Here is a 22527-nt window from a genome sequence, read left to right on the forward strand (position 1 = left end):
GGGAGAGGGAGGGGGAGGATATTAGGAGGTGCCTTTGGGCAGGGACAGCCGTGCTAGCAGGTTATGCTGGTGAACGGAAGTAAGGTGGTGGGGGAGAAGGCCAAGAGGGGTGGCCGGGGGGGGAGGGGGGGAAAGGGGAAGTGGGGGGGAGAAGGGGAAGGGGAAAAGCGGGGGGGGGGGGGGGTGTTTCTGCGAAGCGGCAGGAGGTGAGAGATGACATGGTCAAGGGTGAAGAAAGGGGCCATCTGGGATGGGCTAGGTACAGAGGGAATTAAAGGGGAAGAGTTAAGTGGGGAAGATGACGGACTGATAGAGGGGATTGGAGACGCAAAGCCTCGGTAAGGTTGGTACGTGGAATGTCCGGGGACTGAATGGGCCGGTTAAAAGGTCGGGGTGTTCGCACACCTCAGGAGCTTGAAAGCCGGGTGCTCTTTTGCAGGAGACACCCCTCCGTGTGAAGGACCAGGTTAGGTAAGGAAGGGGTGGGTTGGTAGGTTTTTCACTCGGAGTTTGATTCGAAATCAAGGGGTGTGGCGATTTAATGAGCAAGAAAATGGGATTTGTGAGTGCGAAGGAGGTGGGGAGATATGTGATTGTGAGTGGGGTATTGGAAGGGGCACCGGTAATTTTGGTTAATGTGTATGCCCCAAATTGGGATGATGTGGGCTGTATGAGGGGGTTGCTGGCAGCAATCCCGGATTTGGCCACGCGTCAGTTGATCACTGAGGAGATTTTAACTGTGTCCTGGAGCCGAGGGTGGATAGATCGTGCCCCAGGTCGATGGGTAGGGTACGAATGGCAAGGGAGCTGGGGGGGTTTATGGAGAGAATGGGTATGGTGGATCCATGGCGCTTTCAGAACCCAGGGGGAAGGGAGTATTCATTCTTTTCACACGTCTCTAAGGTGTATTCGAGGATTAATTACTTTGTAGTGAGTCGGGAGTGTGGTGATATGCATCACTGTAAATACACAAGGGGTTAATGTAAATACACGTAGACTAGATAGACACTAGAGGGAGCACCAGAGACATGACACACAGACATTCAACCAATAGGTCAGTAAGATAGGACATGACCAAGGGGCATTCACGATACCCACAGAGGTGACACTACCACAGGGGGGCATTACACCAATCCATATAAAGGCACCGCACACATGATCTTCCTCTTTTCAGTGGAGACCCTCAGTGTGTACACAGGGTTATTGAAACACATCACACCCCCACGTGGATTGTAGCAGACTGGTTCGTCAGTCTGAGTAGCTATAGCAGGATACAGGAGAGTCGAATTCAAGTAGGAGATTTGTTAACAGTTTAATAAATGTGTTAAAGCTATCTCCAAGTCTGAACCTTCCTTTGTCCAGAGTGCACATCAAGGAAGCCGCATATGCTACGTCAGAGCATAACAAAACATGGTACCAGGAGTGACCTGTTAATCCATATAGTTACAACTCAGCAAACAGTCGTACAACCAGCAACAGCAGCCAGGCAAACTGATGTTCAAGATTCCGGTTTCCATAGCAGCTCAGAGTACCAAGGCAATCTCAGTGAAAACTGGCGTTGGTCCGGCAGAGATTCAAGATCTACCTGGTAGCGTCTGACCTAGATGGCGTGGCGGATGCAGAGAAATAAAGCTTCTACTCACCATCGCGGGTCCAGAAGCAGCTGAAATCTTCCAGACCTTCAAATACTCAAAGGGGCAAAACAAAGAGCAAATTTCCAGGCAGTCCTGGACAAATTCCAAGAATTCTGCTGGAACATACAAGAAAAAACAGTAAAGAAGCGCCAAATCTCACCACGAGGCGAAGGTAGGCTTTCCATTGAAGAAATCTGCAGTTTTGATTGCAGCCATCTTGGTAAAGGGTGCTGCACATGCGCAGTTGAGAAAAAGGCCCAAGTAAAGGAACAGCGATCTGCGCATGCTCAATCGCTTCCTACGACCTACGTCACACGCGTCATGACGTCAGAGGCCCCGGACCACGCTAACTTAAAGGGGAAATGTACCACAACGCGAAAAAATGTTTTGCGGGAACAGGGAGATTTTGGTTGGGGTGGAAGGGGGCAGAGTATGCGGGGATAGTTATCTCGGACCATGCACCCCACTGGCTGGATATTCGGTTCAGTACGGGATGAGAGCCGAGGCCGGAGTGGAGATTTGACTCGGGGTTGTTGGCGGATGGAGGTTTTTGTGATAAGGTGCGGTTTGGGATGAGGGATTATGTGGAGTTCAATCAGAATGGGGAGGTGTCGGCGGGCATTTTTTGGGAAGCACTGAAGGCAGTGGTCCGGGGAGAAATTATCTCATTTACGGTTCGTGCAAATAAGGAAAGGAGGCCGCAACATGACCGTCTAGTGAGCGAGATAGTGGAGGTGGACAGGGAATATTCAAGGGTGCTCACCGTGGAGGGATTGGCGAGGAGGAAAAAGGTGCAGGGGCAATTTGATAGGCTGACAACGGGGAGAGCAGGAGGGCAACTGCGAAGGCAAGAGGGGTGCAGTACGAGTATGGGGAGAAGGCGAGCCACATGCTGGTGCACCAGCTGTGGAGGCAGGCAGCGTTCAGGGAAATATTGAAGATCCGGGCTGGGGATGTGGTGTCAGAGCCAGGGACGATAAATGAGGCATTTAGAGAGTATTACCAGGGACTTTATGAGGCAGACCGAGGAGGAGAGGAGAGGGACATGGGGCGGTTTCTGGATGAGCTGGAATTTCCCCAAGTGGAGGAAACAAAGAGGGAGGCGTTGGAGGAGCCCCTGGGGCTGGGGGAGGTGCTGGAAAGTATCAGGGGTATGAAGTCGGGGAAGGCCCCTGGGCCAGATGAGTACCCGGCAGAATTTTCTAAGGAATTTGCAGCGGACCTGGCACCACATCTGTTGGGGGCGTTTAATGAAGCACTAGAGAAGGGGGAGTTGCCGGAGACAATGAAGCAAGTGGTAATCATACTAATCCCCAATAAAGGGAAGGATCCGGTGGAATGTGGGTCGTATAGACCTATATCACTAATGAACACAGATGTGAAAGTATTGGCTAAGTTGTTGGCGGGGAGGATGGAGGATTGTGTCCCGGGGGTGGTTACAGAAGATCAAACAGGCTTCGTGATGGGCAGGCAGCTCGCGAGTAATATAAGACGGCTGTTGAATGTGGTGATGAATCGAGAGCTCTGGTACCGGAGGTGGTGGTGTCCATGGACGCGAAGAAAGCATTTGACCGGATGGAGTGGCGGTACTTGTTTGAAGTTTTGGGAAGGTTTGGGTTTGGGCCGAGATTTGTGGCATGTGTGCGGTTACTGTATGTGGCGCCAAGAACAAGGGTGAGGACGAATGATATGAGCTCACGAAGCTTTGACATACACGGGGTACGAGGCATGGGTGCCCGCTGTCGCCGCTGCTGTTTGCGCTGGCCATAGAGGCATTGGCTCTCAGGGGGTCAGCAGAATGGCAGGGGATAATGAGGGGACAGAGGGAGCATCGGGTGTCGCTCTATTCCGATGACCTCTTGCTGTATGTTTCGGATCTGTTGGAGAGTATGGGAAGGATTTTGGGCCTGCTGATGAGGTTTGGAGGGTTCTCGGGATACAAGTTGAATGTAGGGAAAAGAGAGGTATTCCCGGTGAATGAGCTGGCACAGCGGGTTAATTTAGGGGGGATGCCATTTACGGTAGCGAGGGATAGGTTTAGGTACTTGGGGATTCAGGTAGCGAGGGAATGGACGGGGCTCCATAAGTGGAGGTAGGATTTTTTTCAGGCCCTCTTGAAAAGACGGATATGAAGGCTGCAGTTCATGCCTGACTTCAGCAGAAGAATCTGCTGCTGAAGCTGTAATAATTAGCTAGAGATGTAAATTTTTATTTTCATTAAATTTACATTTACTTCAAGGCATTTCCTCAGGAAAGGAGGAGAAAAGAGAGTAATCGCATCAACCTTGTGCATTGCACAATTTGTGCTGTAAATTGGTGTCCTAAATATAAATTGTCCATTCTGTTGTAGGCATCTCCCCCAATGTGGGAAAATAAGAGGGGAGTGATGTGTTAGGCAGGTTGGTTCGATGTTGACTGCAACTGGATGCAGGGAAGCTAGAAACAAACGTCTGACACAGGAGATGATCCAACACTGTTTTATTTAACTAGTGGGACTGCTGTTACATGCTCAGCTGTGTGTTGACCACTCACTAATCAACTGATGACCTCTTACTGGCTTGACCAGACTTACTGGCTACCACAATGGTAATAGTGCTCACTAGCTTGTGCACTCTGACTGTCTCAGTAGCTGGGTCCTGAGAGAGGGAGAGTCTTAATGCCCTGTGGGCTTTATAGTGGTGGTGTCCTGTCTAGTGATTGCTGGTCATTGCAGATTCACTCGACGGTAGGTTCTGGCAGGATAATAGCGCTCTGGTACCATGATGTATTAGGCAGGTTAGTTTGACGTTGACTGCAACTGGATGCAGTGAAGTTAGAAACAAACGTCTGACACCGGAGATGATCCAACACTGTTTTATTTATCTATGAACTGCTGTACATGTTCAGCTGTGGGTTGACACTCTACTAATCCAACTGATGACCTCTTACTGGCTTGACCAGACTTACTGGCTACCACATGGTAATAGTGCTCACTAGCTTGTGCACTCTGACTGTCTCAGTAGCTGGGTCCTGAGAGAGGGAGAGTCTTAATGCCCTGTGGGCTTTATAGTGGTGGTGTCCCTGTCCTAGTGATTGCTGGTCATTGCAGATTCACTCGACGTAGGTTCGGCAGGATTAATAGCGCTCTGGTACCATGATGTATTAGGCAGGTTAGTTTGACGTGGACCCTGCAGACTGGATGCAGTGAAGTTAGAAACAACGTCTGACACCGGAGATGATCCAACACTGTTTTATTCTCTATGAACTGCTGTACATGTTCAGCTGTGGGTTGACACTCTACTAATCCAACCTGATGACCCTCTTACCTGGTTTGACCAGACTTACTACCTACCACATGGTAATAGTGCTCACTAACTTGTGCACTCTGACTGTCTCAGTAGCTGGGTCCTGAGAGAGCGAGCGTCTTAATGCCCTGTGGGCTTTATAGTGGTGGTGTCCTGTCTAGTGATTGGTTGTTCTGTGTTGTGTGTTCATTGGTCATCCTGTTTGTCACTGCCTGTCTGCATCTCATTATATACATGAGTGGAAATTATGACAGGGAGGAGAGTTTTTTGCTAGTTTGCATTCATAACCTGTTCTCCAGTTTTTTTTATCAGTTTCTTGGTCTTCCTTTGCTGTATTCTAAAAACCTCTCAATCCTCAGGTTTACTATGATTTCCAGTAACTTAAAAAAGCCTGTTCTTTAAATCTTTTTAAAAAATAAATTTAGAGTACCCAATTACTTTTTTCCAATTAAGGGGTAATTTAGCATGGCCAATCAATCTATGCTGCACATCTTTTTGGGTACTGGGGATGAGCTGTCTATGTCTCACGTCCGTGTTGGTGTCATAGGCATTGGTCGGCATCTAGGGTTCTAGCTGTGGTGTGGCAGGGGGCGGGGGACAACAGAAGGGCCTGCCCCATCACCACCAGGTCCTTCAATATACAAGACAAGACGCATGATTAGACTATGGGCCTCGAGCTTGGCATCTGTGAATCTTGCCGCTTGTAATGAACTCCAATTGGCTTTATTGGTTGGCCAATTGGAGTATGAGCTCCCTCAATGATAGCTCATTGAGGGGGCCCATATAAGCACCTGTGTAGGCTTTGTGAGCCAGTCTTAAGTTGTGTTTGGAGAGGGGAGTAGGAGTGGTGGTGTATGGTGGTGTGGGGGTGATGTGAGGATGGTGTGGGGGTGAGGCTGGTGTTGGGGCGCGGGTGACACACCAGCCATGGGGAACCGCAACTCAGCGGGGTCTCACTTCCTCTCCCGATGCCGACCTCTACTCCGGCGACTGCTCTTTCCTTGGGCCCGCTGACCACGGCCAGGGCCCATTGCCCTTCCGCGGTGAGGGGCCATAGGTCCGGCGGTCTCCCTCTTAATTTTTGTTCGCCTGCCCGCCTGGTTGGGAGGGGGGGGGGGGGGGGGGGGGTAGGATTACAGGTGTATGGTATTGGGGTTGGTGCCAGGGGCACAGTGATGCCTATTCACCCTAGCCGCCCTGAGGAATTTCTTCTGCCACTGCTGGCTGGTGTTGCTGATGGCGCTGACAGCCTCTGTCAGCTGCGCCCAGACATGGCGAACAGCGGTGGCTAGCAGCCTCCTTCCTGGGCCAGGGTGCATGATGCCATGCCTCTCCTCCACGGCATCCAAAGGGCCTCGAGCTTGGCATCTGTGAATCTTGCTGCTTGTAATGAACTCCAATTGGCTTTATTGGTTGGCCAATTGGAGTATGAGCTCCCTCAATGATAGCTCATTGAGGGGGCCCATATAAGCACCTGTGTAGGCTTTGTGAGCCAGTCTTAAGTTGACTGGACTGCTAGCAGCACTGTTTGTAGCTGCTCCTGTAATATCGTTATTGTAAATAAATATTGGTGTGGTGACGGAACTCCTGCCTCCCGTGGATTACTACAGTGGCGACGAGGTAAACTAAGAATTTTGCGGACACCAGCTGCCGCACTCGGAGGGTAAGCCTTGCCATTTTAAAAATGCCGTTTTTTGGGAGGTTAGAGGCATTCGACCCGGCTATTGAGGACTGGCCCCAGTATGTGGAGAGAATGTGTTACTTCTTCCGGGCAAATGATATACTGACGGACGAAAGGAGATGGCTTATCCTGCTGTCGGCGTGCGGACCCTCAGCTTTCGCCATTATACGTAGTCTGACTTATCCCGATGCGCCGGACACGAAAACTTTCCAAGAAGTAACGGAATTGGTGAAAGAGCACTGCGACCCAAAACCACACCTCATTTTGCGTAGGTACAGATTCTACACAGCGAAGCGGGAAGGCAGGGAGTCAGTCACAAATTTCTTGACCCGCCTGAGAAGGCTGGTGGAAAAATGTGAGTTCGGCCCGACGCTAAATGAAATGCTTCGGGACCGGTTGGTGTGTGGTATAAACGACCTCACAATACAGAAACGGCTGTTGGCAGAAACGGAGCTAGACTGCAGGCAGGCGTTACAGCTCGCACTGTCCCTAGAAAAGGCAGCAAGTGGGGCGCAGGAACTACAGGGCACGCCAATGGAGGTAGATACCTGTGAGAGGGACTACCACAACGGGTCCTGCTACCAGATAGCCGCTCTCAGGAAAAACCTGAGGAATAGAGGGAAAAAGGAAAACCCCAGAACGGCCCCCAAGTCTGCCAGGTCTAACTGGAGACAGAGGGAAGTACCGGCTGAGGCTTCCCTAACAGAGAAGGACCGTTTCTGGCACCAGACAGAGTGGGGTAACAGCGACAGAAACCCTAGAAGGAGGTGGCAAAAGAGGAATAGCAGGTGGGGACGCAGGGAAGTACACAACCTAGATGCCCCATCCTCCTCCGAAGGGGAACAATTATATAATATTGCAACGAAGAAAGCAGAACCCATTAAGATTACCCCACTGGTGAACAGGCGGCCGACAATAATGGAAATAGACACGGGTGCGGCCGTATCAGTAATGGGAGTGGCAGCATTTAGAAAAATCAAAGATGGACTCCAGCCACTAAACCTAACAAAAACATTGACGAAACTTAAAACCTACATGGGGGAACCCCTGGAGGTTCTAGGCACGACTCATGTACCCGTGGAATATGAGAAACAATTGCTCAGATTACTGTTGACGATAGTAGAGGGCTCCGGACCGAGCTTAATTGGACGAAACTGGCTGAAAGACCTAAAATTAGATTGGATGAAAATTTTCCAGAGTGGAAGCGGGCAGTTGAGTGGAGTACTCCAAAAATACACGGTCCAGGAGTTACGATCATTTCTAGGGTTGGTAACCTATTATGGAAAATTTATTGAAAATAATGCATCCACCCTAGAACCCCTCCACCAGCTACTAAAAAAGGGGCAAGAATGGAAATGGTCCGCCCGCCAAAACCGAGCATTTAGGGACATTAAGGAAAAGCTGTCATCCGAAAATGTCCTAAAGCATTATGACCGAAGGAAGGAGTTGGTGGTCACTTGTGATGCATCCCCCTACGGGGTAGGAGCCGTCTTAGCCCATAGAGGAAGGAATGGGGAAGAACGGCCAATAGCCTATGCTTCGAGGACCTTGGCGATGGATGAGAGGAAGTACGCCCAAATCGAGAAGGAAGGACTGGGGGTGATATTCGCAGTAAATAAATTTCACCAGTATCTGTACGGGCAGAAATTCACCATAGTGACGGACCATAAGCCGCTATTAGGGTTATTAAAAGACAAGTCAATACCCCCGATTGCATCAGCTAGAATCCAACACTGGGCGTTGCTACTGGCGGCGTATAGATACGTTCTGGAGCACAGACCGGGAACGTGAGTAGCACATGCAGATGCTTTGAGCAGACTTCCCCTCCCGGACACTCCGCCGCAAATACCAAAAGTAGAGGAGACAGTAATGACTCTCAATTTTTTGGACACCCTACCAGTAGACGCACACCATATTCGGTTGTGGACGCAAAAAGACCCAGTTTTAGCCAAGATGAAGCATTTACTGCTAACAGGGGAACTGGAAAGACCAGTGGAGCCCCAGATGCACCCATACTGGAGCAGAAGGGACCAAATAACCGTAGAAGACGGTATCCTATTATGGGGAGCCCGGGTAATAGTCCCAGCTCAGGGCCGTCAGGCAATCTTAACTGAGTTACATCACGGACATTACATCACCAGGGGTGGCTAAAATGATGCTAGCTCGAAGCTACGTTTGGTGGCCAGGTTTGGACACAGACATAGCAGCCTTGGTACGTTGGTGCCAGGAGTGCCAACAGGGGCAAAGAGTGCCACCAGCGGCGCCATTGCACCCATGGGAATGGCCAGGCAGACCGTGGACCCGCCTGCATATTGACCACGCCGGCCCTTTCATGGGCTCAATGTATTTGGTGATAGTAGACGCCCACTCCAAATGGTTAGACGTCCACCGGGTAAACGCGGCAAGCACAGCATCGACAATTGAAAAGCTCAGGGCTTCGTTTGCAACACATGGACTTCCGGAGGTATTGGTGTCGGACAACGGAACGGCATTCACAAGTGGGGAATTTGGAAAATTCCTGAAGGAAAACGGAGTCCGTCACATCAAAACGGCCCCTTACCATCCAGCGACCAATGGCCTGGCAGAGAGAGCGGTCCAGACACTTAAAGCGGGACTCAAGAAGCAGCCGGCAGTGTCAATAGACACAAAGCTCTCCCGCTGGCTGTTTGATTACAGGACTACACCGCATTCCACAACGGGCATACCACCAGCTGAACTCTTAATGGGAAGGCAGCTGCGAACGAGGCTGAGTCTCCTTTTCCCAAATTTAACGGGGAAAGTGGAGAAACAACAGGAGGCCCAACGCAGGGGGCATGATAATAGTCGGCAGCAGAGAAATTTCCAGGTGGGGGCACCGGTTTGGGTCAAGAATTATGGGAATGGACCAACGTGGGTCAAAGGCACGGTAGAGTCCCAAATCCTATGAGGTTTCGATAGGAGGTAAGGTGCTGAAGAAACACCTAGACCAAATAAGGGCAGCGGAACCACACCTGGAGGCAGGCGAAGCAGGACCGCTTCAAGCTGGGATAGCCCAGACGGAAAGGATACCCACACCCCAGCCCCGAACAATTTCTCCAGACCCCGTCATCCAGTCATCAGAGTCGGAGATGGACACATTTGATGAGGCCGCCGCGACACCTCTCCCTGAGGAGGAGGAAGAACAACTTCCAAGGAGGTCGTCAAGGAAAAGACGGGCACCTATAAGGTACACCCCGCCCACTTCGGAGAATGACCCGGCGGACGACGCAGAGGTGCCCAGACCCAGACATGAGGAGCAGGAAGAAGCTCAGAGGAATGCCAGCTGGCAGGAATTCCTCGGACCTTGGGGGGGAGGGGTGTAATGAACTCCAATTGGCTTTATTGGTTGGCCAATTGGAGTATGAGCTCCCTCAATGATAGCTCATTGAGGGGGCCCATATAAACACCTGTGTAGGCTTTGTGAGCCAGTCTTAAGTTGACTGGACTGCTAGCAGCATTGTTTGTAGCTGCTCCTGTAATATCGTTATTGTAAATAAATATTGGTGTGGTGACGGAACTCCTGCCTCCCGTGGATTACTACACTGCTGCTCTCCTCGCTGACATCTTATTGCTGGTGTGTGTGGGGAGTGAAGCTAGTCGGCCTCCTGAGTGTCAATTGCGAACCCGGTGAATCCCGCACTGTTTCTCATTAGAATCGATTGCGTTCCACATGGCGCCAGTGCTAGCCCCTGAACAGTCGTTGAATTGGGCCAGGTGCAGTGCTAGATTTGCTGTTGTAGAACTCTGCAAATCCTGCCGCGGTGTCAAAACTCAGGGCTGGATTCTCCGATTCTGGGGCCATGTCCCCACGCCGGCATGGATATGGTGCGTTTTACGCCAGAAAAAATGGCGTAAAACGGCCACTGATCCCCCTTTTGCTGGGGCCTAGTATGCCGGCAGCCTAGAGCACTCGGCTTTAGCTGCCGATACAGCTTGAAGAATTGCAGGGTCCGTGGCTGTGCATGCGCGTGGCGGCGGCCTGCAGCGGCTGCGCCGTGCTACATAGCGGCAGCTCGCGGACCCAGCCTGCGAAACAGTGTCCCCCCTTTGGCCGGCTCACTCGCCCCAGACCAGCACCCTACAGCCCCCCCCTGCCTATGGATCGACCCTTCCCCAACTGTGGTGGTGCAGGACTGAGCCCGCAGCTTCCAAGGAAGCTTCTGACGCTTGTAACAGCTGCTCCTTTGAACAGCTCTATCTGAGGCAGCAGAAGTAAGTGGAAAGTGATTTTTCAATGTACTGCCTGGACTGCTCTTCAGCTACAGGCAGGGGTCTCTGATGCGACGTGAGGTGAGGGGGGGGGGGGGTCTCTGTGACGGTTTGGATTTGGATTTTGTTTATTGTCACGTGTACCGAGGTACATGAGAAGTATTTTTCTGCGAGCAGCACAACAGATCATTAAGTACATGAAAAGAAAAGAAAAGAAAATACATAATAGGGCAACACAAGATGCACAATGTAACTATATAACAACGGTATCGGGTGAAGCATACATCGGTGTAGTGTTAATCAGGTCAGTCCATAAGAGGGTCGTTTATAGGAGTCTGGTAACAGCGGGGAGAAGCCGTTTTTGAGTCTGTTCGTGCATGTTCTCAGACTTTTGTATCTCCTGCCCGATGGGGTTTGATGGGGGGTTCTCTGTTTTGGGCCTGATGGGGCATCTCTGTTGGGGGCTGGTGGGGGGAGGATTTGTGTTGTGGGGATCCCTCCAATGTAATGTACATTATACACACCGCTTTGACCCACTGCGGCGTCCACCATGTCAGGGCCACGCTTGGAAATACCTGCACCAATCCACACCCATGTGAATCCCGGCTGAGAGGCCTGAAGAATCATGGGGATATGGAGAATCCGGCTTCCAGCCATTAATCGGACGTAAATGGGTGCAAATTACCCAACTGCATCCTTCTGCAGGCGCGGAGCACGTCACTCACTGCCGCTGCCGGCAGGTGACCGGAGTAGCGGAACAGGATTTGAGCCTAACGCTTGATTCTCCGTCGGACAGGGAACCCCACTACTGGCGGTGGGCAGCAGAAAACCCACCCCCATAAATATATTAAAGTACAATTTCTCAGACAACTTAGCTTTTACTTGATGTCAACATTGTAATTCTTTCACTCAAAGAAATGTCATACAAATGCATTTACATAATAACACAAGTAACAATTTTTGGTTTGGCATTTGTTCAAATATGTTTTCACTGAAATGAAAACCATCTGTTAGTTTAAGTATTGAAAATGGGTGATATTATTATATTATTAAATGTTATTGTTGGCAGTAAAACCGGTTTTGTTCCTGACCTGTGCTACAGTTTCACAGGTAACAGTTACTTCCATCCTTTGCTGAGTTAGGCAGTTTAGTTCTCCAATAATCGCACCACTGGTCCTGTAATCAGTGAATGCGGGCCTGCTTTGACCTGATTGTAATTCATCATCTTCGTCTATATCCATGCCTTTGCTGCTGGTTCCAAGTGATGGTTTGACACCATGTAACTATTAAACATAGGGAAAACAGTCTAATTTATAATTTTTGACAATAAGAACAAGTAAAAAGACCAAAAATACATGCATGTACAGTTAATGATTTGGCAATGGGTGCAACTCCCAGTGATCTCTCATGGCACCGAAATATGCTCCATCAGTTACCTGAGATATTAATTCAGATACTCGGCCTAGATTCTCTGTTTTGAAGACCGAGTTCTCCCGCTGCAACTGAATCACTCCGGGTCCCTGCTGACATTGGGAGCGTCAAACATGTACTATTCCTTGGCCATGAAAATTTATGCATGGTGGGGACCCTGCCTGATTTAGATAGAACACCCGTATTGCGCCACCTTTTTTGAGCGGGCAGCCCAACCCTAGCAGCCATTGGCAGGCACCCCCATAAAGCTGATCCTGTCCCCCCTCCACCTATCCCCCCCATGAGAATCCCCCACCTACCCCCCCATGAGAGACCCCCAAGAGAGCCATCCATCAGAGCCCCCCAAAGGAGAGACCCCCACACTTCTGCCTGAGGCAGCAGGTGTAGAACATAGAACATAGAACAGTACAGCACAGAACAGGCCCTTCGGCCCTCAATGTTGTGCCGAGCCATGATCACGAGCCAGTGTAAGTGACTGGTAAATGAAAAAGCAGTGATTTTTCAGTTTCTGCCTGGACTGCGCTTTAGCTTCCAGGCAGGGGTGACTGATATGGGGGGTCTCTGATATGGAGGGTTCTGACGGGGGCCTCTTATGGGAGTCTCTCATAGTGGGGCTCTGATGGGATCTCTCACAGGGACTCTCATAGGGAGTCTCTCATGGGAGTCATGAGAGACCACCATTGGTGGCCATTTTCCGAAAATCTTTGGACTCTGGAATGGTTCCTACAGATTGGAGGTTACTAATATAACACCGCTATTCAAAAAAGGTAAAGAGAAAACAGGGAACTATAGACCAGTGAGCCTAACGTCGGTAGCAGGGAAGTTGCTAGAGTCCATTATCAAGGATTTCTGAGCACAACATTTGGAAAGCAGTGGCATAATCAAACAAAGTCAGCATGGATTTACGAAAGGGAAATCATGCTTGACAAATATACTAGAATTCTTTGAAGATGCAACCGGTGGATATGGCTTTTTTCGACTTTCAGAAAGCTTTTAACAAGGTCTCACATAGAAATTATTATGAAAAGTTAAAGCATAGAATTGCCAGTAGTGTCTTGAGATGGATAGAAAGCTGGTTAGCAAATAGAAAGCAAAAAGTTGGAATAAATAGGTCTTTATCTGATCGGCAGGCAGTGACTTGTGGGGTACCACAGGGATCTATGCTAGGACCTCAATTGTTCACATTATATATTAATGATTTGGATGAGGGAACTAAATGTATTTGATACACCATCAATAACACACAGCGAGTGATGAACGTAACTGAGGCTTTAATACACTAAACAGCAAGCCTCCTGCCTCTGGACCCAAACTGGGTCGGAGGTGGAGACTTGCCACCTTTATACATAAGCCCGTGGGGAGGAGCCACAGGCGGAGCCAGCCTGGTCAAGCCGAGGCATGCACAATACAACACAATGCCATATAATTGAATACCGTGGTTTTCCACATTCACCCCGTTTAAAAAAAAGTCCGGACGGGGTGAAGTGGTCTTAAAGGTCGAGTCTGTCGGAGGCCTTGACCTTCCGCCGTGATCGCCTCAGTCCCGGCTGTGGTGTGGGCAGCGGTGTTGAGACCTGCGCATCCGGGAGCATGTTGTCTTCTTCTTCTTCACCCAGATGTTGAGTCGGTGAAGGGGGTGGTGGGGGGGGGGGAGTGTATGGGCGGAGGTGGTGGTGCTGGTCGCCGGTGGGCCTGCGGTTGTTAGTTCGTGAGGGAGGTGGGCAGGGGTGGGAGAAGACGGTATAGGGTGGGGGGTGGTGGTGATGGTCGCTGCGGAACCTGCAGGTGCCAAATCCTGAAGGGAGACCGTGTCCTGCCGCCCGTCCTGGTGTGCCACGTAGGCATATTGTGGGTTGCCATGGAGGAGCAGGACCTTCACGACAATGGGGTCGGTTTTATGGCTCCTCGCATGCTGCCGGAGAAGGGCGGGCCCTGGGACTGTCAGCCAGGACGGAAGCGAGACCCCGGAGATGGATTTCCTGGGATAGGCAAACATATGTTCATGAGGTGTCTCGTTGGTGGCTGTACACAGGAGCGACCGGATGGAGTGGAGCGCGTCGGAGAGGACATCCTGCCAATGGGAGACTGTGAGACTTCTAGACCGTAGGGCCAGAAGGACGGCCTTTCAGACCATCGCGTTCTCCCTCTCCACCTGTCCATTTCCCCGGGGGTTATAGCTGGTCGTCCTGCTAGAGGCGATGCCTTTGCTGAGCAGGAACTGACGCAACTCGTCGCTCATAAAGGAGGAGCCCTGATCACTGTGGATGTAGGCAGGGAAGCCGAACAGGGTGAAAAGACTGTGCAGTGCCTTGATGATGGAGGCAGAGGTCATGTCAGAGAAGGGGATGGCGAAGGGGAATCTTGAGTACTCGCCAACAATGTTGAGGAAGTACACGTTACGGCCAGTAGAGTGGAGGGGACCTTTGAAGTTGATGCTGAGGCGCTCAAAGGGTCGGGAGGCCTTTACCAGGTGCACTCTGTTTGGCCGATAGAACTGCGGTTTGCACTCCGTGCAGACCTGGCAGTCACGGACCTGACCTCCTTGATGGAGTAAGGCAGGTTGCGAGCCTTGCTGAAGTGAAAAAAGCGGGTGACCCCCAGGTGACAGAGGTCGTTGTGGAGGGTCCGGAGTCAGTCTACCTGTGCGCTGGCACATGTTCCGCGGGAGAGGGCATCTGGTGGCTCATTGAGCTTCCCGGGTCGATGCAAGATATCATAGCTGTAGGTGGAGAGCTCGATCCTCCATCTCAGAAACTTGTCATTCTTAATCTTGCCCTACTGTGTGTTATTGAACATGAAGGCAACCGACCGTTGTTCAGTGAGGAGAGTGAATCGCCTGCCGGCAAGGTAATGCCTCCAATGTCTCACAGCTTCTACGATGGCTTGGGCTTCCTTTTCGATGGAGGAGTGTCGAATTTTGGAGTCATGGAGGGTACGGGAGAAGAAAGCCACGGGCCTACCTGCTTGGTTAAGTGTAGCAACCAGAGCAAAGTCCGACGCATCGCTCTCCACTTGGAATGGGATGGACTCGTCCACAGCGTGCAGCGCGGCTTTGGCAATATCTGCCTTGATGCGATTAAAGGCCAGTCGGGCCTCAGCCGTCAGGGGAAAAATGGTGGATTTGATCAGTGGACGGGCCTTGTCCGCATAGTTGGGGACCAATTGGGCATAGTAAGAGAAGAACCCCAAGCATCTCTTCAGGGCCTTGGGGCAGTGGGGGAGGGGGGGCTCCAGGAGGGGGCGCATGCGGTCGGGGTCGGGCCCCAGGACTCCGTGTTCCACGACCTAGTCGAGGATGGCTAGGCGGGTTGTGCGGAAGACGCATTTTTCTCTATTATAGGTTAGGTTCAGGAGTTTAGCGGTGTGGAGGAAGCGCCAGAGGTTCTCGTCATGGTCCTGCTGGTCATGGCCGCAGATGATGACATTGTCCAAGTACGGGAACGTGGTCTGCAGCCCGTACTGGTCAACCATTTGGTCCATTTCTCTTTGGAAGACCGAGACCCCGTTGGTGACGCCGTAGGGGACCCTGAGGAAGTGATAGAGGCGGCCATCTGCCTCGAAGGCAATGTATTGGCGGTCCACCAGGCGGATAGGGAGTTGGTGCTACGCAAACCTCAAGTCGACTATGGAGAAGACTCGATACTGCGCAATCTGATTGACCATCTCAGATATGCGGGGGAGGGGGTACGCATCGAGCTGCATGTATCGGTTAATGGTCTGGCTGTAATCGATGACCATCTGGTGTTTCTCCCCAGTCTTGACGACCACCACTTGGGCTCTCCAGGGGCTGTTACTAGCCTCAAAGATCCCCTCTCAGAGGAGTCGCTGTACCTCCGACCTGATAAAGGCCCTGTCCTGGGCACTGTAGCGTCTTCTTCTGGTAGCGATGGGCTTACAGTCCGGGGTGAGGTTTGTGAAGAGGGAGGGTGGGGCGACCTTAAGGGACGCGAGGCTACAGACGGTGAAGGGGGGGCAGGGGTCCGCCGAACTTTGAGGTAAGGCTCTGGAGATGGCACTGGAAGTTGAGCCCCAGTAATAGGGCAGCGCAGAGACGGGGAAGGACATAGAGCTTAAAGTTAGTGTACTCTACGCCTTGTACAGCAACACAGTACCCCTGGATTTCTACTTCGTGGGATCCGGAAGCCAGGGAGATTTTCTGGGTCGCGGGTAGGATTGAGAGGGAGCAGCGCCTTACCATATCTGGGTGTATGAAGCTGTCTGTGCTCCCAGAGACGGAAAGGCAGGCTGTCTCGTGCCCGTTGATCCGGACGGTCATCGTGGACTTTGCGAGGTGGTGCGGCCGGGACTGGTCAAGCGTGATGGAGGCGAGCTTTGGAAGGCGGTCGGTAGGCCGGTCAGAGGTAGCGGCGGCCAGCGTCCGGTCGGGCGAACTGGGCTCCCGGAGGCTGCGGAGTGGTCCCAAGGTGGCGGCTCCCATGAGTCGTGCGTGGCGGGTGGCATCGGCGATGGCGTCCAAGATGGCGGCCCCCGTGGGTCGCATGTGGCAGCCAAAATTGAAGACAGCGGCAAAGATGGCGGCACCCACGGGTCGCACATGGCGGGTGGCACAGCAGCTGGGGGCGACAGGCAGCAGGCAGCACTGCTGGGATCAGGGCGGGATCAGGCCTGGCAGGCTTTTGTAAAGTGGCCCTTCTTCCCACAGCCGTTACAAGTTGCGTTCCGTGCCGGGCAGTGTTGTCTGGGGTGATTACTCTGGCCACAGAGGTAGCACATCGGGCCTCCGGCGTTGGTGGGCCGCTGCGCGATGCAGGCTTGCATGGTTGATGGCTGCGCCCACGAGGCCCACAAGGGTGCTGCGCAGTCGGAGGTGTATGCCCCCATGTTCTGGGAGGCCACCTCCAGTGAGTTGGAGAGTTGTACTGTCTCTGGGAGGCCGAGTGTCCCCTCTTCTAGTAATAGCTGGCGGATATAGTTAGAGTTCATGCCCACGACATAAGCGTCCCTGATCAGCAGCTCCGCGTGCTGGGTAGCCAATATCGCCCGGCAGTCACAGTTCCAGCAGAGTATGCGCAAAGCACGCAGGAATTCTGCAAGTGATTCCCCAGGGAGTTGCCGTCTCATGGCGAGGAGTTGCCTAGCATACACCTCGTTAATGGATTTCACGTGTTGTCCTTTTAGCAGCATTATTGCCTCCATGTTCGAGGGGGCGGACCCTGATGAGGAGAAAGACTCTTGGGCTCACCCGTGCGTGGAGGATCTTCTTCTTCTGGAGGTCTGTGAATACTTCGGTGAAGGATGCGAGGTACGCTTCGAAGCAGCTTAGCCAGTGTTCAAACATTTCTGTAGCGTCGGCTGCCTGTGGGTCCAGCTCCAAGCGATCAGGCTTGAGTGATGAGTTCATCTTTTGGAGTTTAGTATATTAAATTGATACACCATCAATAACACATGACAAGTGATGAATATGACTGAGGCTTTAATACACTAAACAGCAAGCCTCCTGCTTCTGGACCCGAACTGGGTCGGAGGCAGAGACTTGCCACCCTGTCTCAGGTGGGCAATGCCGAGGCACTTCAGAGCATGTTCTAATCACAGATGTACTTGTCCCAGACACAGGTAAACATTAGCGAGGCACTGCAGACCATGGCCCGGTCACAGAGGGGCATCACTGAGGGCATCAACACCATAGTGCAGACAATGGGGAGCCAGATGGCGCAAGGGCCTCTGGAGCTCAATCCAGTTGCTCCTCTGAGATGATCCTCAGGGCCCTATGGGGACTGACCTATAGGAGAAAGTGCTGAAAGCCAATCCGGAGCCACACGGAGACAACAGCGGTCACCAGGTCTCCGGAGTAGCCCCATCCCCAGAACGGCGACGCATCTTGGGGTCAGCGGGCGGAACGGAGTAGCACTGCGAGGCACGTGCCACCAGCAAGTCAGCCAGGCCCTCCGACCCCAGGCCCTCCAGTGGACACCTGCCGGGGCCTCAGAGGGTGCGGTAAGCAGCAGACTGCCTCCACCTCTGAAGTGCATTCTGGGGACACACCTAGACATAGCGGCAGAGTGCGGAATGCTAAGAAGATTGAGGATCACTATGAGGGAATGGGGGTGGGAGGGGAGGCGGGGGTTTGATTGTACACTAATAAAGCATTAAAATTCGAGACATGTGAAGCCCCTGACACGTTATTCCGCGCTGGGGGCACGCCTGACCCCGCTCTGCCATTTACCTTCCATCCTTCTCTGGCCCCAGCTCCCCCACCGCACTCCGTGCATGGTGATCCTGAATCCGCCCCTCTTCCACCCCGCCTCCCATGGCATACCAGGTGCAGTTGATGGGTGGGAGAATGCTCTCAGCAGGAGTCCGACTATGGCATAGATTGAGGAGCACCAGTGCTCAACTCGCAGTGGGTTACCATCACCGTTCTACTTTGCATATTGATCTGCTGACAGTGCCCACACAGGCTCTCACCCTGGAGTGATGTAACACAGACCCTGGGAGGGTGGAATAGGACGATTTGTGGGGGAGAGCGCAGGGATTAGTGGGCAGGGTGGGATAGTGGGTGGGAAGGAGGGAGGGGGTGAGATGACGGACAAAGCCACATCCTATGAGAAGTAGGCTATGATGAGGGCCTCCCAGGCCCTCCAGGCATGCTGGACCCTCGCCCCCGGTTGTCCTCCATCCACTGGCTGCTCCCGCAGGTCCTCCCCCGGGCTTGCCCTCTAGCCCCTCCTGGTCTGTCACCTCCTTGTCCTCTTACGTGGCTACATGTTCCACCTCCCCACCTCCAGCACGCGCCCCGCTGCTGTGCCAGGTTGTAGGGAGCAAAGTAGACCACGAAAATGCAGGCGACCCTCCGTGGGGTGTACGGGAGTGCACCACCAGAGCGGTCGAGTCATCAGAAGTTGGATGCACTGTTCAAAGACAGCTCGGATGACCACATGGGCCTTGTTATACCGGGCCTCCCCATAAGTCTCTTGCCTCCGCACTGGCATCATTAGCCAGGACATAAGCAGGTATAGCTTATTCTCCTGCACTGGCATTGCATTAGCTACGATATAAGCAGGTACCCCAAGAGCCAACCAGTCATCCTGGGTATCGCTCGAAGATGCCGGAGATCTCTAACTGCCTCAGGATGTAGCTGCTGTGCACACCCCCGGGAAGCGTGCGCACACATGCATGATCTTGAGGTGTTGACCGCACACAGGTTTAACGTTCAGCTTAAACCTGGACTGGCCGGTGGGCGCACGGCGACATGCGTGCCATCTATTATCTGCTAGACCTGCGGCATCCTGCCGATGGTGGAGAATCCTGCTGCTTGGGTATCTTGATGGGCTTGGTCCAGGTCAAGTTTATATAGTCAGCTGTCCGAGCAAACAGGACATCTGTGACTTCATGGATGCACTTGTGGGCTGTAGTTTAGGATATGCCTTACAAGTCCCTGCGCGAACCCTAGAATGAACACAAGTGTAAAGGTTCAGGGGCGCGGTAACCTTGACGGCCACTGGGAACAGGTGGTCTCCTCCTCCATGTGGTGCCAGGTCCACAATGACTCGGCACAGGCGCCGCACTGTCCACATGATGGAGCCTCCTGCGACACATGCCTTCAAATGACCAGTGACGCCTTTACATCTTGGGCCATCACCGGTCTCCCCCTCAGGGTCCCTCCCTGGCCTGATGGGCGACCGAGTCCTCATGGTGTGGGGCGGCCTGCCGCCTCGAGCCTCTGACGACGCGGCTGCCGCTGCCTTTTCCAGCGTCTGGCCGCCCGAACTGCTACCGTCACTACCACCGTGGGGGAAGCTGCTGGGGGTTCCATAATATCGTCCATACCATGATACCTGTAAGGAACTGGAGAGGGTGAGAGAACAACAACCAGTTATGGATCCGAACCCGATACCCTCAAATCCTCCAAGCCTCTCCCCACCCTTATATTCTCTGTCATCACTCAGGGTGCCATCAACGAGCCTGTTGTCCTGAGGGACCCCACTGTGCAAACACACCCATGGACACAGCAAGGCCCTGCACAATGGACTCCAGAGCCCCGCCGGGATCAGCACAGAGACTGGCCTCATATTGATCCACACACCCAGTGTCTGGTCACGGGAATATCCCCAGTGCTGCGGCCCAGCACTTGGGTGTTCGATTGTTGGCTGCTGCCCCTGTTGAAGCCTCCAGTATTCAGACAAAGTGTCCAGGCCTCATAGTCTGATTGGTAATAATAATCTTTATTTGTGTTACCAGTAGGCTTACATTAACACTGCAATGAAGTTACAGTGAAAATCCCCCAGTCACCACAGTCCGGCGCCAGTTCGGGTACACAGGGAGAATTCAGAATGTCCAATTCACCTAACAAGCATGTCATTTGGGACTTGTGAGAGGAAACCGGAGCACCCGGAGGAAACCCACGCAGATACGGGGAGAACGTGCAAACTCCACACAGACAGTGACCCAAGCAGGTAATCGAACCTGAGTCCCTGGCGCAATGAAGCAACAGTGCTAAACACCATGATACCGTGCCACCCCGGTGATATGCTAGAGAGCAACACCTGCCTGCAATGTGGCACGTCTACCCAATAGTGGAATTTACTTCGGAACTGTGAACTGCTCACATTATTAGCATTGTCAATTCCCTATTAGCGATAGCCTTGCAGCCAGAAGCCGCCATAGTAAGTGGGGGTTAAAGTGACCTTATTACCATGGATGGGGCTCCATCTTGGAGGTGTTCGGTGGGACGGACAGGCAGAAGCTGAAGTTGGCCCTCATATGGTATACATGATCTGGGGGATGGCATGTTGAGTCCCTCGGCCCCCCCCCAGTGGCAACCCCCCACCGATGGCAACCGAAGCCCAACTGGGCCCATCCTCCCCCAGGGAGCACCCTCCCACCCAAGCACTGGGGCTACAGACCTAATGCCCCTGGGCTGACTGTCCATTTTCCAAGATGGCTATTCACCCTCTCTGATCCCCACCAGCAGCCTTTTCGCTAGCTTCATGCTTTTAAATAGGTGTGCCAAATGGCGGCAGCGTGACCTCTTGCTGGGGAGCCGGTTAGATCATGGGAGGCCGTTAGATAGGGAGTCCTTCCTGTTAATATGATGGAGATTGGCTTTAATTTGTGATTATTGGTTTCTCACCACACAAGTGGGATCCGGATCCTGCCAAAGGGAGCAGGCCGGTTAGATTGAAAACCAATTGCTGCCCGGCGCGGTTCCAATTTTGGAATCCCGTGATATAACCAGCTAGATCGTGCCCAGAGTCTTGACATAAGGAGTTGATCATTTTGGAGTGAGATGAAAAATTTCTTCACTCAGAGAGTTGCAAATCTTTGGAATTGTTTACTCCGACGGAGTTATGAATGTTCCATCATTTTCAAGACTAAGATAAACAGATTTTTGGTCATTAGATATGAGAGAGTGCGGTAAAATGGAGTTGAGGTATAAGATCAGCCATAATCATATTGGATGACAGAGCAGACTTGAAGGATTATATGATATACATCTTTGCCTATTTCTTAAGTTTTATGCAAAGGTGAAATTGTGTTTTGTCAGATTATATGGAGAACTATTGAATAACACAGTCCATTGGATGAAACAGGCAACTATATAAGCACGGTAGCACAAGTGGATAGCCCTGTGGCTTCACAGTGCCAGGGTCCCAGGCTCGATTTCCACTGGTCACTGTCTGTGCAGAGTCTGCACATTCTCCCCGTGTCTGCGTGGGTTTCCTCTGGGTGCTCCGGTTTCCTCCCACAGTCCAAAGATGTGCGAATTAGGTGGATTGGCCATGATAAATTGCCCTCAGTGACCAAAAAGATTAGGAGGGGTTATTGGGTTAAGGGGAATGGGTGGAAGTGAGGGCTTAAGTGGGTTGGTGCAGACTCGGTGGGCCGAATGGCCTCCTTCTGCACTGTATGTTCTATGTTGTGCGGGTTTCTCTGTCCCGTCAGATTTCTGGTTCAGCACGCAGTTGGGATTCTCCGTATCGCTGGCTGGTCAATGGTGTTTCCCATTGTGGGGCACCCCCATGCCATCGGGAAACCCCCGGACTGCTGGCAAAACGGAGCATCCGAAGGTGGAAAATTCAGTGTTGTTATGGGCCAGGGTTTAGAGAACCCTAAAGTGTATCATGGAGTTCACCTGACCCACAACTCTCTAATAGATTGTGGTTATGGGAGCACACGGTCCACTCTACATGTGTGGTGCAACAGAGCTTTACAGTACCTTCAAATTAAAACAATGTTTATTTATGAAACCAGTTAACACTTTATAAACCCACAGTAAGCATCTTAACAACTATCAACACCAATAAATCCC

General features: G+C 52.1%; 1 protein-coding gene across 1 annotated transcript in view; it reads right to left on the bottom strand.

Moving 5' to 3' along the window:
• LOC119971691 (sodium/hydrogen exchanger 10-like) overlaps nucleotides 1–22527 on the bottom strand; it is a 730493-nt gene that overhangs the window by 55863 nt on the left and 652103 nt on the right. The window contains exon 22 of the mRNA XM_038807592.1: nucleotides 11918–12109. Within this exon, the coding sequence (XP_038663520.1) occupies nucleotides 11918–12109 (192 nt within the window). The remainder of the gene's footprint in view (nucleotides 1–11917; nucleotides 12110–22527) is intronic.

The sequence above is a fragment of the Scyliorhinus canicula genome, chromosome 9 (assembly GCF_902713615.1).
Source record: "Scyliorhinus canicula chromosome 9, sScyCan1.1, whole genome shotgun sequence".
NCBI classification, from domain to species: domain Eukaryota; kingdom Metazoa; phylum Chordata; class Chondrichthyes; order Carcharhiniformes; family Scyliorhinidae; genus Scyliorhinus; species Scyliorhinus canicula.